General features: G+C 49.6%; 1 protein-coding gene across 5 annotated transcripts in view; it reads right to left on the bottom strand.

Annotated features, from left to right (window-relative positions):
• Positions 1-17,531, bottom strand: part of Ryr1 (ryanodine receptor 1) — a 107,605-nt gene that overhangs the window by 83,661 nt on the left and 6,413 nt on the right. For all 5 annotated transcript variants that reach the window (XM_048368619.1, XM_048368622.1, XM_048368623.1 and 2 more), the window contains exons 4-25: positions 16,950-17,024; positions 16,788-16,866; positions 16,389-16,501; positions 15,997-16,090; positions 14,949-15,042; positions 14,357-14,431; positions 13,807-13,963; positions 13,520-13,684; positions 12,727-12,848; positions 12,038-12,233; positions 9,889-10,024; positions 9,712-9,807; positions 9,513-9,631; positions 8,772-8,905; positions 8,190-8,431; positions 7,480-7,672; positions 5,909-6,125; positions 3,609-3,713; positions 3,311-3,414; positions 2,147-2,230; positions 891-1,198; positions 490-692 (exon numbers count right to left, since the gene is read on the bottom strand). In XM_048368619.1, coding sequence (XP_048224576.1) covers positions 490-692; positions 891-1,198; positions 2,147-2,230; positions 3,311-3,414; positions 3,609-3,713; positions 5,909-6,125; positions 7,480-7,672; positions 8,190-8,431; positions 8,772-8,905; positions 9,513-9,631; positions 9,712-9,807; positions 9,889-10,024; positions 12,038-12,233; positions 12,727-12,848; positions 13,520-13,684; positions 13,807-13,963; positions 14,357-14,431; positions 14,949-15,042; positions 15,997-16,090; positions 16,389-16,501; positions 16,788-16,866; positions 16,950-17,024 — 3,111 coding nt within the window. The remainder of the gene's footprint in view (positions 1-489; positions 693-890; positions 1,199-2,146; positions 2,231-3,310; positions 3,415-3,608; positions 3,714-5,908; positions 6,126-7,479; positions 7,673-8,189; positions 8,432-8,771; positions 8,906-9,512; positions 9,632-9,711; positions 9,808-9,888; positions 10,025-12,037; positions 12,234-12,726; positions 12,849-13,519; positions 13,685-13,806; positions 13,964-14,356; positions 14,432-14,948; positions 15,043-15,996; positions 16,091-16,388; positions 16,502-16,787; positions 16,867-16,949; positions 17,025-17,531) is intronic.

Genomic DNA, 17,531 nt, shown 5'->3' with positions numbered 1-17,531 from the left:
ACTGGGTAGGTGGATGGGTGGATGGATACACAGATGGTTGGAGAGTTGAGAGTTAATATGAAAAGGAAGAAAATATAAGTACATGTATACATAGACAAATGGATAGATGGAAGAATGGATGAATAGCTGAATGGGTGAAGAGGTAAACAGATAGAGTAGATGAATTGATGGGTGGGTGGACAGATGGATGGCTGGAAGAGTAGATGTATGGATGAATACGTGGATAGTTAGGTCTATGGATTGTTGGAGGATGGGTGGATGGATAAGTGAAGGGATAAGTGGGCAGATGGATGAATGGATAGAAGAGTAGATGGATAGGCATATTGATAGATGAATGGATGATGGATGGGTGGATGGATAGATAGTTGAGTGGATGTATGGTACATGCAGAGATAGATGGACAGAGTAAGTCTCAGAGGTAGGACAAGAGTGTGGCACTGTGGGAAGGACCATGGAGTCTGGCAGAGTACAGTCCACAGAAGTACCCACCCTGTGCCCATTGAAGACATAGGCCAGTTCATCAGCTCCCAGCTCTACATCCGGTCGCAGTTCAGGTCTGGCCCAGCCCACTCGCATCTCACCAGTAGTAACTGCCTCAAACTCAAAGTACCAGCGGCCACTCTGTACCGCATAGGATTTTTCTGCCCGGAAGATGCGTGTCCGGTCTCCACGAGACTGGTTCTCTGCTTGACCTACAAATGAAGCCAGGCAGAGTTAGAGAGGTTGGGTAGGAAATGGATCCTTCCAGGGGCTATGGTCAAGGGTTAAAGGGCAAGATGAAGGGCAACATGGAAATGTATATGAAAGCACTAAATAACAACACATTTAAAATGACAGCACTTGAAAAAGAAAAGATTAAGGTCAATCAGTGTTTAGAATCAGGCACTCACTGGGCTCCTGGTCAGGTGGTTCAATGTTGTAGCCATAGCCCAGCAGGGTACGCACGGCCTGGCAGAGGCTGTCTCGGTTGCTGCGCTTGGTGGCCTCGTCGAGCAGGCGGTAGGGCACAAGGCGAGGGTTTCTACGAGCAGGAATGTCCTGCACAGCACTGTAGCTCCAGCCCTGGGCCACACGGTCTCTTGCCCACACATTGTGTCCATTCTCTGCCAGCCGATCCACCAGTGTGGTCTGTGCTGGAGTCAGACGCACATGGCTCAGGTCCAGAGGGGCTGGCTTGTACCCGTTGCTCATCATATACCTGCAGGTGTGGTTAAGCACATGTGGACTGAGACCCTCCCCTCTACCTCAGCCATCTGTGCTCCTTGTCCCAGGAGGGAAGTACTTTTAACCTTGAGCTTTGGGGATGTCTGACCTTTGATCCTTGATGTCTCAGTTCTAAAGCTGGCAGAGAAGATACTTTGAGATCCTTGACTTCTGACTCCCAGGATCCTGAGTCCCTTGCCATCCTTTACTCTTTCATCCTGATTCTGGGAGCTTCAGCTTTGATCTTGACATGACACTCGTTGACCCTTCACTGCTAGTGTTCTCTCTCTCTCTCTCTTATGCTGTTCCTGAGGCTTAGGTCTTGGTGCTGTCCCTGAGCTTTTTTGCTCAAAGCTAGTGTTCAACCACTTGAGCCACAGCTCCACTTCTAGCATTTTTGGTAGTTAATTAGAGATGAGAATTTCATGGACTTTCCTGCCCAGACTAGCTTTGGGAACAACGATCCTCATACCTCAGCCTCCTAAGAGGCTAGTATTATAGTCATGAGCCACTGGTGCCTGGCTTCACTGCTAGCTTCTTTAACTTCTGACCCCAAACCCAATCTCTCAAAATCTCCTGGCATTAGGGTCCATGATTTCTGACTCAGGACCTCTAATCCACGCCTATAATTCTAGAATCCCTTACATCTCCAGAATCCTCTTAATTTTTGCCCTCTGCCATGACCCTTTGTCTCTAAAGTGAAATTTCCCAGGGCAGATCCTAACCAGAATCTTAGACTCACTCCTGCCTTCCCTCTCTGGCACTCAGAACTGCTCCATCCTGAATACTCACCTTTGACCCCTGACACCTGACCCTACAACCATAACTCTAACCCATGCCCCTGCATCTCTGGCCTTAGACCTACCCATAAAGGCCTTCAGCCTTCTGAGCTTTCATAGTACACCCCCAGTCCCCAGACAGGCCCAATGCCACCCATGCTCACGTTTTGGGGAGTTTTGTCTTCTTCAGGTTGTCCTCTGCCTTCTCATCAGCCATGCCTACGTGGCAGCCCAGTGCCAGCAGAGTCCTGGGTTGAAGAAATGGGGCCACAAGGTCACAACCCATGGGTCCTTGTCTCTGTCTCCTTTGTCTCTGTGTCTCCAGCTCTCTTTCCATCTCTTCTCTAGCCTGTCCCCATCTCACTCAAGTCTCTCAGATATTTATATTTCCATTTCTTCATCTCTCTATCTCTCTGCCTATGGCCACTATTTTCTGGAATCTTCTCTTTATCCTGTGTCTCTCTGCCTTTCCATTAATGCCTTTTTCTGTTTTGGTCTCAATCTTTCTTTGCATGTCTTTCTTTTCCCTCCCTCCCTTCCTCTCCCCTGCCTCCCTCCCTCCTTCTCATTCTCTCCCTCCCTCTCTTTCCTTCTCTCCCTACTTCCCTCCCTCCCTCCCTCTCTTTCTTTCTTCCCTCCCTTCTGAGACAATGTTTTGCTATGCTGCACAGGATGGCCTTGAACTCCCAGGCTCAAGTGATCCTTCTGCTTCAGATTCCAATATGCCTGGACCTTCAGGTCTGTGCCACCACACCCAGCTTATCAATGCCTCTTGCTGTTTCTTTCTCCTCTGTCAGTTTCTTTCTTTCTTTCTTTCTTTTTGTTTTTGTTTTTTGTGGGTTGTTTTTTTTTGCCAGCACTGGGCTTGGACTCAGGACCTGAGCACTGTCCCTGGCTTCTTTTTGCTCATGGCTAGTACTCTACCTCTTGAGCCACAGCGCCACTTCCGGCTTTTTTCTATGTATGTGGTGTTGAGGAATCGAACCCAGGGCTTCATGTATACGAGGCAAGCACTTTTACCACTAGGCCATATTCCTAGCCACTCCTCTGGCTGTTTCTATCTCAGAATCCCTTTTTCTCCTTGTTTCTTTTCTTTCTTTCCTCCCTCCCTTCCCTACTCCTCCTCTCCCCTTCCTTTCCAGCAATCCCCTCCTCTTTCTTTCCTTTCCTATTGTTTTCAAACCCTGGGTCTTTGTGCTTATCAGGTAAGTACTCTATCACTGAGCTACCACTCCAGCCCCTTTGATGTTCTTGTCTGTCAGTATCTAATTTTCTGTCCCTCCCCGACTGCGTCATCCCAGTCCCTGTTCTCCTGGAGCCCCTCTCACTTGAGCGTTTCCCCTGACATCTGCAGGTTGTAATTTCTCTCGGGCTCCGGCAGGCTATGGAAATCCACAAGACACGGGTGCAGCCTCTTGTTGTCATCTCGAACCTGGAGAAAGCCTAGGGTCAATTCCTTGAGTTCCCCTTCCCTCCGCCAGCTCCCTGACCTCCCATCTACACTTATACCACCGGAAGCTTGGTCCCTGAAGTCCCCAGCTACCAGCCCTCCCTGCCCATGAACCATTCTTGCTCTTAACTCTAAGGGGCTGGCCCACCTCTTCCAGGCTATGGGCAACTCCTCACCTGGCCGTAGGTCCAGCCCTGCTCGATTCGAGTCAGTGCCCAGAGTTCATGAATATTTTCTGCTAGCTTCTCCCGAATGCGCTCCAGATGGGGAGGCAGGACAATCTAGGAGCAGGGGAACATTTGTGAGGTCCCTAAAATTCCACAGCCACCTCCAGAGCACAAGTGAACTGTGGACAGGTCCTCCCCAGGACCCCTCTGCTTTCTACACCCCTCATCTTGACTCCAGTCAGAGATGATGCTGAGGTCAGTCAAGGATATGGCATCATAGGAATTAAGGATCAACTGTGGATGGCTTGGTGACTCCCCCATAGACTGGGAGCTCTGTGAGATTTAGAACCCAGGCTGCCTCAGTCTCTCTTGAGTCCCCAACCCAGAGACCAAAAGGTGCTCAGATGGGGCTGGGCATATGGCCTAGTGGCAAGAGTGCTTGCCTCGTATACATGAAGCCCTGGGTTCGATGATTCCCCAGCACCACATATATAGAAAATGGCCAGAAGTGGCACTGTAGTACAAGTGGTAGAGTGCTAACCTTCAGCAAAAGGAAGCCAGAGAAGACAGTGCTTAGGCCCTGAGTTCAAGGGCCAGAACTGGCAAAAAAAAAAAAAAAAAATTCCACCTCTCCAAAAGGTGCTCAGAAAGATGCTCAGGAAATGCCTGCAGAGCGAGCAGGCAAAAGCTTTTCTCCCCTCCCATCTCCTCTCTCCACACTGGGGCTTGAACTCAGGGCCTCACACTTTCCCTTGGCTTTTTTGCTCAAGGCTGTCACTCTATCACTTGATCCTACACTTCTGGATTTTTTGGTGGTTAATTGGAGATGAAAGTACCATGAACTTTCCTGCCAAGGCTGGCTTCCAACACTGACCTCAGATCTCAGCCTCCAGAGTAGCTGGGCTTACAGGCATGAGCCATCAGTGCTCAGCTCCTTTCTTCACACAATACTTAACTCCTGACACTTGCTTTATAACAAGTCCCTGAACATATTTATGCAAAGGATTTACTAGTTTAGTTGAGATGAATTTCAAGCATACAGTCAGTGCCTAATAAATGTTGATGTTTGGCAATGCTTTGCAGGCAAGACAGAATGATGGTTTGGACCAGGGAGGGAGGGAACTCCAGGAGCTAGAGCAGACAGCCCATGGGCAGGAAGCTCACAGGAGAACCTAAGGTCATTTTACTGCTGGGAATAAATCGAGTGCTTACTGTTTACTCAGGACTGTTCTGAGCTCTCAGCCACAGCACAGTATGTGTCCCCTCCTCATGGAGACACACTCAGAGGGAAAGCAGGGGCATGGATTGAGATATAAAAACATAAGCTTCAGAATCATATCCTTGCATTCAAATCAGTAGTGATTGGCACTTGTCCTTTCATCTCTCTGAACTTCAATTTCCTCAACTATAAATTAAGGGCAATAGCAAACTAGTTCCTTCTTTCTCTTCTCTCCCTCTCTCCCTCCCTCCCTCCCTCCATCCATCCATCCATCCTTCCCTCCCTTCCTCCCTTTCTCTCTCTTTTTTTTCAGTACTGGAGTTTAAACTCAGGGTCTCTTATCAAACATGCTCTCTACTCCTCAAGCCACACTTCAGAACCCTTTTTCCTTTAGTTACTATTACTTGTTTTCAGTTGTGGGACTTGAACTCAGGGCCTTGGCACAGTCTCTGAACTCTTTTGCTCAAGGCTAGCACTCTGCCACTCTGAGCCACAGTTCCACTTCCAGTATTTGAGTGGTTAATTGCAAATAAGAGTCTCATGGGGACTTTTCTGCTCTAGCTGGCTTCAAACCACGATCCTTAGATCTCAGCCTCCTCACAGGTGTGAGTTAACAGCACCCAGCCAGTTTTTTTTTTTTTTAATCGGGTCATACTTGCTTTTTCCCCATGGAGGATGGGTTTATACCATGATTCTCCTACCTATGCCTGCCTCATAGCTGAAATTACAAATGTGAACCATCAAGTCCAAATTACTCATTTAGCGAGGGTCTTGCTCACATTTTCTTTTTTGCCTAAACTAGCCTTAAACAATAATCCTCCTGATCTCTAATTCCTGAGTAGATTAAGTTATAGGCTTATACCACTATTCCCAGCTTCACAGTCCCTTTAAAAAAAAAAATGAGGCCATAGAATGGAGTCCCTGAAACTGGAATTTTGCCTTGAGAGAATCCTTTACCTCCTCTGACACTGCCTCAGATTCTCCATCTGTTTTACACAATGAGATTCCCAGCTTCCAGCTCAACTCACTGCCTGTTTGTCATCTAAGAGAGCAAAACCTCACCAGAATACCCTGGCAGGGCAGGCAATACCTGGACAGTGTCCACAGGACAGGGCACAAAGTCAGTGTGTGAGAGGCAGCGACTGGGGCCCACCAGGTGGGGTCCCCGGGGTCCCTCCCGGCGATACTCCTTGATGGGTTCAAGATGGAGCCGCTCACGTGGTAGCACAGCCTCGTGGCATGGGGCATAGCCAGGTGGGGGGAGGAATTTAAATTCCCCATGGCGGCCACCAAGGAGAAACCTCACTCTGAAAGAAGAGAAAGAGGATTATGGTATGGGATATGGAGGAGAGTCTGCCATTAGTGGGGAACACAGAGTAATTCTAGGATCGGTGAAAGGTTCCAGGGAGGCACCCTGGGAAGTCATGGGTCTCCCTGGGACCATGGAAGTCATTTAGAAATTAGAAAGGGAGGGGCTGGGGATATGGCCTAGTGGCAAGGGTGCTTGCCTCAAATGCATGAGGCCCTGGGTTCAATTCCCCAGCACTACATATACAGAAAACGGCCAGAAGTGGCACTGTGGCTCAAGTGGCAGAGTGCTAGCCTTGAGCAAAAAGAAGCCAGGGACAGTGCTCAGGCGCTGAGTTCACGGCCTAGGACTGGCCAAAAAAAATAAAAAAAGTAGAAATTAGAAAGGAAAATATGGGTGTAAAAGAAATAGCACCGGGAATATCCCGAAGAAAAGTTGTGCTGTCTACAGGGAGTTAAGAATCGGAAGGTTCTGCCAGGTATCTGTATCTCATCTCTTAATCCTAGTTACTCAGGAGGCTGTGATCTGAGGATCAAGGCTCAAGGCCAGCCCTAGCAGGAAAGTCTGTGAGACTCTTATTTCCAATTAAACACACACACACACACACACACACACACACACACAAAGTTTTTAACTTAGAAGTGGAGTTGTAGTTCAGGTGGTAGAGCTCCAGTCTTGAGTAGAAAGGCTTAGGACAGCACCTAGGTCCTCGATTCAAGCCCCAGTACCAGCACATGCGCAAGTATGTGCACATGCACATGCACGTGCATCCACACACACATAAGGGTGGATGGATCTGTACTTATTAGAGAAGAATTCCCATCTTAGAAGGTCTTCTGGAGACCCCAGTATCAGGAAATAGTGAAACATTTTGGAGAAACCAAGGTCTTAGATTCTGTAATAATTATGACATAACCAGAATTTCCAGCTTAGGGGTAGCTGGAAGAAGGCTGAGTCTTTGAGAGGTCTTTGGATTAAGTGGGGTTCTGAGCATATCTGAGCTGATGCACCGTAACCAGGAGACCCTGATATCATTAAGAGCTAACTGGAAAGGTGTGGAGTCACTGGGAGAGTGAGAGGTCACTGAGAAAGTCCTGGGTTTGGGGTCATGGGGACATGCAAAGTCTGGGGTTATTATGAAGTGATTGTAAAATCCTGGGGCCACATGAAGGTCAGTGGTAGGACATGGGACTGGGAAGAACATGAGGTCATTGGGGTCATGGAGAGCTCACTGGGACCTTCATGCCCTGAGGAATTGTTTTCTCCTGACCTCCTAGGAGGCCATAGAGTAATCAGAGAAGCTCTCAGTCCCCAGACCAGTGACAGACCATGGGATAGGGGTAAGTCCTCACTTGACACCCGCTGAGAAGCTGACAACAGGGAAGAAGAGCCCGTCAAGGTTGAAGGCCTCAAAGACACCTTGCACAGGACAGCCATTGATGCGGAAGGATATGGATGGTACACTGAGATCCAAGCAGCAGCTGACCACATCCTCTGGGGCCAGAAGGTGTTGTCCTGGAGAAGTCACTGGGCGTGCCACATGACCTATACCAACCAGAGGTCAGAAGTGAGAGGTCCCACAGAACCAGTGGTATAAAGAGACAACAGGAAAATATTGGACAATCCTTTGGGGACTAGACCTTGAGAAAAGGATTCCCATAGATGCCTTTGTAGCTCTCAAATTAGGGGGCAGACAGTAAGGGGGGCTCTCCTGAGATTACCTTTCTGGAAGCTGTGGGTCAGAGATTAAAGATATAGAATTTGCAATATGGAAACTTCAGGATCAGGATTCAAAGCTCAGGGGTCAAAGTTCTGGAATCAGAAGTCATACCTCTTTGGGGATCAGCATTTTGGAAGTTAAGAGGAAACAGGGAAGGGTGAGATTCTGGAAGTTTGAGGGTTACGGTCTTGGAAAATGAAGAGAAAGTAAGGGAACAAAAAAAATTGCCTATTCTGTGGATCAGAATCCCCCCTATAACCCTAGGGTATGAGACCAGAGTCTCGGTAACTTTTGGAGGGTAAGGGGTCAGGGTTGAGGAATCCCCTGGGAGGGCCCAACTACCTGTCCAGAGATGCAGCCCATCAAAGCCATAGGAGTAGAGGTCATCACCGACTCCATTGCCGCCCCAGCCCTCACCACCACCAGGGTAGGGGCTATAGCCCTCAGTGAGGGCCCAGCCGACACGCAGGTGGGTGGCCTGAGCTGTCAGGAATGGAACCACCTCATCCACCATCACTTCAAAGTACCATTTGCCATACTGCGTAGAACCCTCTGCTCGGCCCACAAAGATGTTGGGGCGGATACTGTGGGAGAGAAGAAGAGAGTCATGTTGGGAAGGAAAGAGAGAGACAGAAAGACATCGTAAAAACAGATTGAGAAGAAACAGATGAGAGAGAAGGGGGCAGAAAAAAAGACAAAAAGAAAAAAAACCATAGAGATGGAGACAGAAATAGAGCCTGGAAAGGAGAATAGTGGGGGGGGGGGGGGTCTAGGGGTAAACTGGTACAAGACAGACATTGTGGGAAGGCAGCTGGTGAAAAGATGCCCACTCAGGAGAGATCACAGAACAGTAGGGGAGAGGGTTGAGGGGCTTCTAAGTCTTGGGATCAGAGGAGAGGTCAGCATTAAGGTTAGGAGCCACACCTGGTAACATAGTTGATCAGATTCGTTTGCAACAGAAGCTCACGCCCAGGGAGCAAGTTCTCAGTAATGAGATCTTGGTTGGAGCGCACGGCCACGCCATTGCACACACACAGAGAACACAGCACATCCAGGACCTGGAAGTCAACGTCAGAGGTCAAGGAGCATGAAGCAACAGGGAACTGGGCTTCAGGATAAATGGGATAGGAAGCCAGAAAGCAAGGATGATGTATCTGGACACAATATGGAGATTTTGCCTGAGAGGAGATGGTATGAACAAAGGTGAGGGATGACAGGAAAAGGTTAGGTATCAAAGAAGAAGGTCAAGTTAGAGACAGAGGGAGTCACGTGGTTTGAAGTAAGTAGGTATCAGCAATGTAACAGGTTAGAGGGTAGAGGGAAAGGGTCAGTGAGAGAAGGGAATCACAATGATATTTTGGGATCAGCAGGAGGCAAAGGTGGATATAAATGTGTGAAGTGGTTAGAAATCACTCAGTAGGAACTGCTAGGGCCTGTAGCAAATGGTGGAGCATATAGACATAGGCCTAAAGGCTGAAGTTTTTGATAAACTGTTCAAAGATCTACAAAGCATCTCTGCACCCCAAAATCCATTTAAGAACCACAAGCATGAGACTCTAGTGTTGAGATGAAGGTGCATAGGGGTAGAGTCTAGGTCAGAGAATTGATGGGGCCATGAGGAGAGGTCAGAGGTAAGAATCCAGAGGTCAGAGGTGAAGGACAGACCTTGTGGTTTCTCCCATGCTTGTCAAGGAGGGAGATGATGGACTTGATGTGGTTCTCTTGGATGATGTTCAGGACTTCAGGACTTTCGATGAGGACACAGTACAGCACCTCCAGGATTCCTGTCAGGTACCAGGGGAGAGTTGAGGTGGTGTGATCTTCTATTCCCTGACCCCTTTCCCAGTGCCCTGGCTTCCCCTACCAGATGAGGCCTCCAACCGATCCAGCTTGCTGACCAGCCAGTCCAAGTTGGTGGAGAAGAGGGCACAGTTGGTACGATTGCCACGGATCAAAGAGGCTGTGGGTGACAGAGGCATCAGACTGTGCAGGACTGAGTGTCTGAGATGCTGTTGGGGGAGTTAGGACTAAGCCTTCTTACCCAGGAGTTCATAGAGTAGGTTCACAATCTCTTTCCAGGACTCAGCCGCCTCCTCCCCTGCAAATTCAGCAAAGTGGGCAGCAGTGGTGTAGACATTCAGGCGGTCAATGCAATTCAGGACCAGGGAGAGCATCCCCTGGGTGGTAGAAACAGAGGTCAGAAGCTAAGTCCCAGGCCCTCCCTTTCTTGTCTTTCTTAGATTTTCTTTTTCTTTTCTTTTTTTTTTTGCTTGTTTTATTTATTTATTTAGTTAGTTAGTTATTTTTGCCAGTGCTGGGGCTTGAAATCAGGGCCTGAGCACTGTCCCTGGCTTCTTTTTTGGTCAAGGCTAGCACTCTACCACTTGAGCCACAGCACCACTTCTGGCTCTTTCTGTTTATGTGGCACTGAGGAATTGAACCCAGGGCTTCATGTACACAAGGCAAGCACTCCACCACTAGGCCATATTCCCAGCCCTCTTTCTTAAATTTTCTAAGAAAAATATCTCCACAATAAGTGACTAAATGGTTTCAGATTTAACCCACAGTCTCTTTAGTCTTATGTTCCCACTCATTTCCACCACCCTCTTCCCCTCCTTGCCTCCCCAGCTCTGTTTGTCCTCTTTGCCTCTATCTCCAACATAAAATGCTCCTACTAAATCAAGTTTTCTGCCAGGTGCTGGTGGCTCACTTCTGTAATCCTAGCTACTCAGGAAGATGAGATCTTGAGGATGGCAATTCAAAGCCAGCCAGTGCAGACATGCCCACCAGATTCCATCTCTACAATAACCAGTAACAGGCAGGGCTAGAGGCTTGGCTCAAGTGGTAAAGTACCTGCTGGGCAAGTAAACTCAGCAAATGCAAAACTCTGAGTTTAAAGGATGGTTCTGAAAAAATAAACTAACAAAATAATAAAATCAAGTTTTCTTTTTATTTTTTTTTCTTCCAGTCACTTTGGGCCAAAGCATAGACTTGCTTAAGCACACTGACCTCAGGACCTCAGGACCTTTTCATTGGCTTGCTCTTCTACCACTTGCTCTGAGTATATACCTAGCTTCCTTTCTTCTTTCAAGTCATCCTGACTGAGGACTCTATTTTAAACTGTAAAACCCCGGCATTCCCTAGTCCTTCCCTGATTTTTTTTCTCCTTTGCCTTTATCACCATCTAATTTGTCATACATTCATCAATTTTTTTGGTTTGTTTTGAGCCAGGGTTCCTCTATGTAGCCCAGGATAACCTCAAAACTTTCAAGTCCTCCCTTCTCAGACTCCCTAGTACTGGGATTACAGGCATGTACCACTGTGCCTTATTTATATTATTGATCATCTGATTCTTCCTCCCCATATCAACTTCCTAAGGACAGAGATTTGGTCTGTTTTGTTCACAGTTGGATTATTGGATGAGTGAATGACTGCTATTTAATCTCTCTGAGTTTCAATGACCCCAGCTGTACCATGAGAATTACTATCTCCCCTCCATGGTGTCATATATATAGAGCACCTAATCCACAGCAAAAGCTAAATATGAGGCAACAATAACCACAAACATAAGTATCTGTTCTACACTATAACTATTTTAGGTGCCTTGCCTATAAGTAGGAATTCCATTCTGCTAATAGTTTTGCTGTGACTGTCTTTATTTACTGGTCTTCCTTCCCAGCAGATCTGGAGCCCTTGGAGAGGAGGGGCCTGGCTAGCTGCTTTTGAATGAACAGTGCTTCGCAATTCCTGACAACACCTAGGATTCTCTGATCTTCCTCCCACCCTTCCTCTGGCTGAGCAAAGACCCCCCATACCTCTTGAATTCAGATTCCTGACTTAACCCACACACGCACTCTCCTTCCTTTGGCCTCTGGCCTCATCCTCCCATCCCACACCACCTAGGGAACCAGCAGCCCTAAATAGCTCAACCTCTGGTTTCTCCCCAGGCCCATCTCCCAGGCCTGGCCTTGTTCTTGAGCTTCTTCACACATAGGCCTTGCCAGCAATGCAGGCCTGCCCCTATTTGAGGCCCCGTCCCCCAGGTCCCATAGGTCCAGGTCCTTTCTTGTGCTCCTCCCCTCGTTCCGCCCACTCTGAGGGCCACTTCTGGTCCCTCAGGCCGTGCTCCGCCCGAGGCCCCGCCCCTCCAAGGCCCCGCCCCCACGCCCGAGGCCCCAGCTGCACCTCACCTCCTCCTGGAAGAGGCTCTGGCGGTTGCGCAGGCTGCGCAGCTTGCTCTGCTTCTCCTCATGCTGAAGCTCCTCTGAGGGCGGCTCAAAGTAGCCGATGAGGTCCTGCAGGCTCAGAATGACACCCTCGATGGGCAGCGCCGAGCCAACAGGCGGCCCAGATCCTCGTGGCTTCCCACTGAAGCTGTCCAGGCCCCTATAACAAGAACCACCGCTGTCAGCCAGGGCCGAGAGCAGCCCACTGTCATCACCCAAAAGCACCCCACTGTCACTACCCATCGCTATCCGCTCTCCCACAGACCCCCCTTACAAAGAGCATGAGAGATGGAAACAGGGAAAGGCCTTGGGTGGAGGTCACACAGTAGAAGCCTAGACTGAGACTCACCTGATTACACAGGAAATCAGTAAGAGGAGTAAGGACGGAGGAGGTTTAGGGTCAAGGATGGGAGTACCCAGGGTGTGAAGGGTGTTGAGCAGAAGTGTGAGGTCAAAGGTCACCCCTAGGTCAGGTTTAGGACTCAAATGTATAGAGGATAGGAGTTAAGAGATTAGGGGCTGTGTGTGTTAAACAGGGCTGAGGCTGTCTCTTGAGGTCTGTAGAGATGGAAGTGGTCATGTGCATGAGCACCAGAAGCTGGGGATCACCCAGGGCAGAAGGCAGCAGCAGGAGGGAGCAGGGTACCACCTACTTGATGAACTGATTGTACAGGCCAGCTGTGCTATAAATCATCCGGGCAGCCTGCGACTCTTCCTGCTGGCAGCGAGTCAGTGACAGCGCATCGTCCATGTGACCTTCCTGATGTAGCATGGCCTGAAGGTTCCGGACAACACGGTCAGGAGAGGGTCAGCCACCCAGGGTCGTGAGCCTCAGCTTCGCCCACCTTCTTTGTCTGGCTGTCTTTCCTTCTCTCTGTCTTTTATGTCTTAGCAGGACTGAGGTTCAGTCTCAGGGCCTTGTGCTAGATAGGGACTCTGTAACTTGAGCTATGTCCCTAGTCCTTTGTGCTTTTCTTTTGGTCAGTAGTGGGGCTTGAACTCAGGGCCTGGGCACTATCTCTGAGCTTCTTTTGCTAGCACTCTACCACTTGAACCACAGTGCCACTTCTGGCTTTTTTCTGTTTACGTGGTACTGAGGAATCGAACCCAGGGCTTCATGCATGCTAGGCAAGCACTCTACCACTGAGCCACCTTCCCAGCCCTGTGCTTTGTTTTTGAGATGGAGTCTTGAGTTACCTTTCCCTGAGCTGGCCTTGGACCTTGATCCTCCTGTCTCCCCCTCCAGCATAGGTGGGATTACAGGGGTGTACCATCACACCCAGCCCATCCACGTCTATCTCTGAACCTCATGTTCACAAGGGCTTCACATATTCACAGAATGGGGGGGGGGGGTACTGGGGTTTGAACCACCACCCTTGGCCAGCTACAACCCCACGCCCCTCCTTGTCCAGGCACACCTCTGCCTCTCTGCCCACAGAAGCCCACCTTCTTCTTGAGCACACCAAGTCGCAGGGCCTTGGTGTCAGGGGCCGCATAGGTAAGCCACAGGCCGGAAGCCACATGCTGCACAAAGCACAATGACTCTCCGTACTTGATCTCAGGGGGGCCCATGCCCTCCACGTCTCGCTTGGGGGCCATATCCAGCTTCTCCTGTAGGGGCAAGGGACAGCATTCAGCCTCCTCTGCCAATGTGTTAATGGGGGTGGGGGGAGGAGCCCCAGAAGAGGCTGGTATGGGCCCAAGTGAGGGAGGCCACCCTGACTGGAACTGACCTTGGAGATCCGGAAGCAGAAGGAAGTGGCCTTGGTGTGCGCCTTGCTGGCATCTACCACCACCAGGCCCTGGTCCTCAGTGAGTGCCAGGTACCTCCCAGTGGTCACATGCCGGATTCGCAGTGGCTGGCCCCAGCGCAGGTGGCTCCCACTCCAACTGTACAGGGCAACAGCAAGGGGGGTCAGAGCTCCCCACCCCTAGTCCTACAACGGACACTATAGTCTTGACCCAAACCTCTGTAAGCCCCCACCTCATCTTCTAGCATTCCCTAAATCTTTCTGGAGCCCCTTGTCTTTCTTAGGACCCATCCATCCTCCCTCAGGAACTCCAACCCTCTCTCAAACCCTAGAAGAGTCTCCCAAGTTCAGGAGAGATGTATAATACCCCTCAAGCTTATCCAGACCCCTTACGCTCCCCACATCTTCACTCAGGACCCCCCTTTCTCCATCAGAAGTCCACCACTCTCTCCCCACCAAGACCTTTCCCTTCTCCAGGATCCCTAAGGATGTTCATCTCATTCCTTGGGCTCCGAGCCCCCTATACACACACCTGATTCTCAGTGGCTCCAGCCTCCAGAGTGAGCGAGCATGGGTGCACACAGATCCTCCCTCGTAGAAGACAAGTCTGGGGAGACACAAGAGTGGGGTGAGGAGGCTAGGCACCAACTTCCAAGAACCTAGTCCCAAACCCCATCTATAGGGCATGCTATAGTTTGGATCCTTAATATCCAGTACCCAGTACCCAAAGATTCATGTATGAAAGGCTTGGTCCCCTGTCTGGGCCACTACTGGGAACTTTGGGCCTCAGAGCCTAGTAGAAGGAAGTGGGGTCGTTTCATTGGGAGGGAGCCAATGAAGAGAATATGGAGACCCTTCCAACTGCCCTCTGACCTCAGCCACATGCCTCCTCCATGATGTCTTACACTGCAGGTCCAAAGCAATTGGGTCAAGCAACAATGGACTGAAACCTCAGAAACTATGAACCAAAATAAATCTTTCCTCTTATATAGTTGACTATTTTGTCAGAGTATCAGGAAGCTGATTAACACAACCCCTGTAGCCAACTTTCCTCCCCAATCCCCACTCTAGACTTCAGCCCCCCCCCCCCCACACACAAACACATCCTTGTCCCCAACCCAGACCTCCGCTGGTCATCACTGTCAGAAGGAGAAATGGTCAGACATTCATCCATGTGTCCATGAAAGAGACGAAGGACATGGCCCCCTGTCACATAGCCTGGAGAGAAGCAAAAGAAGGTGGTTGTTGTGAAGTGGGAGCCCAGAAAGACCAGGAAGCCATTGTGGCATCTAAAGGCCCTGCCTCTCCTCTTGGGAGCTGAGAGCCGCATTGGTGGGGCTCTGCAGCTGACAATCAGTCTCTGGGGAGTAAGAGTAGGAGAATTCAAGCTACAGTCACATCCCAACATAGCATTTGTTCTGGTGGATAGAATGGCACTTGTCTGGGCATATAAGACTGGAGGTTGAGCTGGGCACTGGTGACTCAAGCCTATATATCTGATGGTCTCTGTTTGAAGCTAGCCCAGGCAGGGAAGTCCCTGAGTCTCTTAATTGGAGAATGGAGAAGCTGGACCTGGAGCTGTGGCTCAAGTGTTAGAGTTACTAGCCTTGAGCGAAAAAGCTCAGGAACAGCATTCAAGCCCTGAGTTCAAGCCCCAGGACCCGCACTAAAATAGAAAAAAAGATTGAGGTGAAAGAGGGTTGTTGAGTATGTGGTTTAAGGTTCTGAGTTCAGACTTTTGAGGTTGTGATCAAGGCATGTGATCAGAGCATTAGATCAAGCATTCACTGACATTGGAGTTTATACTCCAAGGCTTGGGGTTTGGGGTCTGGATATACAGGTACGATTTTCTGGTCTGAGGTATGAACCTGCATTTGGGCCTGAATTCTGAGCACTGATTTGGTGAGATCTAAGGCTGTCATCTGAAGTCTGGGGTAAGAGGTTATAATCTAGGTTTAGGACTCTGAGTTTAGGGATATGAGTTTGTAGTTAGAAGTTGAGTTTGGCCTGGGTTTGGGGAAATCATAGTTTGAATTTCAACTTGGTTCTGGTTTGAAGATTCTGAAGTTTGGGGTGTGAATCAAAGTTGTTTTTGGTTTTTGTCAGTTCTGGGGCTTGAACTCAGGGCCTGGGCACTGTCCCTGAGCTCTTGAGAGGTCTGGGGGGTCTCACCCTCTTCACAACAGGAGCAGATAGGGTTCATGTTCCAAAGTGTCTGCATGAAGGAGGCATCGACCTGGAGCTCCCCACTGGCTGTCGACAGGTGCTGGGGTCCCCAAGTTATGGTGGTCAGAGATGATGGGCGGAAGGTTGACAAGGGTCCAGAGTCAGAGAGCAGAAATTGAGGGCAGATGGCAAAAATAAACAAAATAGATTTGAGACTGAAAATTGGAGATCCCCAATCAGAAAAGCAAGTTCAAATGGGGGGATGGGGACATCAGAAATCAAGCTATTTAGGACCAGTGGATGGCTGGGCAAACCAGAAATGAAGAGATAGGGCTATTCCCATAGGCTCTAAACTTTGGGAGCTGTAGGGTCCACTCTGGGGGATGAGTTTAGCTCACCAGGTAACGCTCAGAGGAGACACTGACGAGAATGAGATCATCTCCAACGCGAACCTTCTCTCCTTCAGACCTCTGTTTAGAGGCTGGGTGCATTGTCCACCAACAGGCCTCTCCTATGGGTGGGGACAGGATTGGGGGAAGGTGGCTGTTAGGATGCTGTCTACCCATAATGCTCTTCACTAGCCATCCAGCAACCAGGGACCCAGGTCCATAAATCTACCATAGCTGCCACTAAGTCTCCACCCAGAATCTCCCCTCAAAGCTTCCTGGGTAAAATGTGTCCATTCATGTACCCAGCTTCTTTGTCCCAAAGTCCTCATTCCAGCCCCTCAAACAGCCTCAAGCCCACCTATGGAGTTCTGTGGCGCTTCTGTTTCCTTCACTCCCCCACCCCAGCACCTGTTGCATCCTCCTGTAGTCCCACGTCGAAGGCCAGCTTGTCAGTCAAGGAGCGGGAGGTAGTAAGACAACTCAGGTACTAGGGTTGGAGAGGGGGGATCAGCCTCTTTCTGGCAAGCCTGCCCCCTGCCCCCTGCCTGCACCCCCTGTTGATGCACTTACCATGCGACTGTGTGCGTGCCGGAGCAGAATGGCATGGCCATACAGCAGTGTCCTGTGTCCTCCGCCCTGGGATGACTGCAGGGGGTTAGGAGGGCACAGAGTAAGCACAGAATCCCAGATTCACAAGACCTCCCCCTCCAAAAACAATCTTCCCTATTCACAGGCGAGCATATGATCTCCATCAAATACCGGGCTCAGTGAGCCTCAGTTTCTCCATCCATGGAAGCAGGGACTGTGTCTCTGAGAAGCCCAGGAAAGGGGTGTTTTACCTTCTCTGAAGCCCACTCTATCCTGTCAGCCTCTTTTTATCTCATTAACCCAAAGTCACCCAGAGAGAGTGAAGAGTCCATCTGACATTCCTGGGAACACTCAAGGAGCCCCAAGATTGTGTGTTTCATGAGCCTTAGCTCACTAGGCTTTAATCTACCCTAACATGGCTGAGCTGTAGCCCCAATGGGCTGGGTGAGTACTAGCAGGTGTTCAACATGTGGCTATGACCTCTAGCAATAAGGTGACCAGCTATGCTGCCTGCCACAACTGTCCTTCCTGAGCACAAGGAGACTCGGCCCTTTGGATGAACCC

This window comes from Perognathus longimembris, chromosome 20, assembly GCF_023159225.1.
Source record: "Perognathus longimembris pacificus isolate PPM17 chromosome 20, ASM2315922v1, whole genome shotgun sequence".
Classification (NCBI taxonomy): Eukaryota; Metazoa; Chordata; class Mammalia; order Rodentia; family Heteromyidae; genus Perognathus; species Perognathus longimembris.
This window is presented reverse-complemented; position numbering and strand designations above follow the sequence as displayed.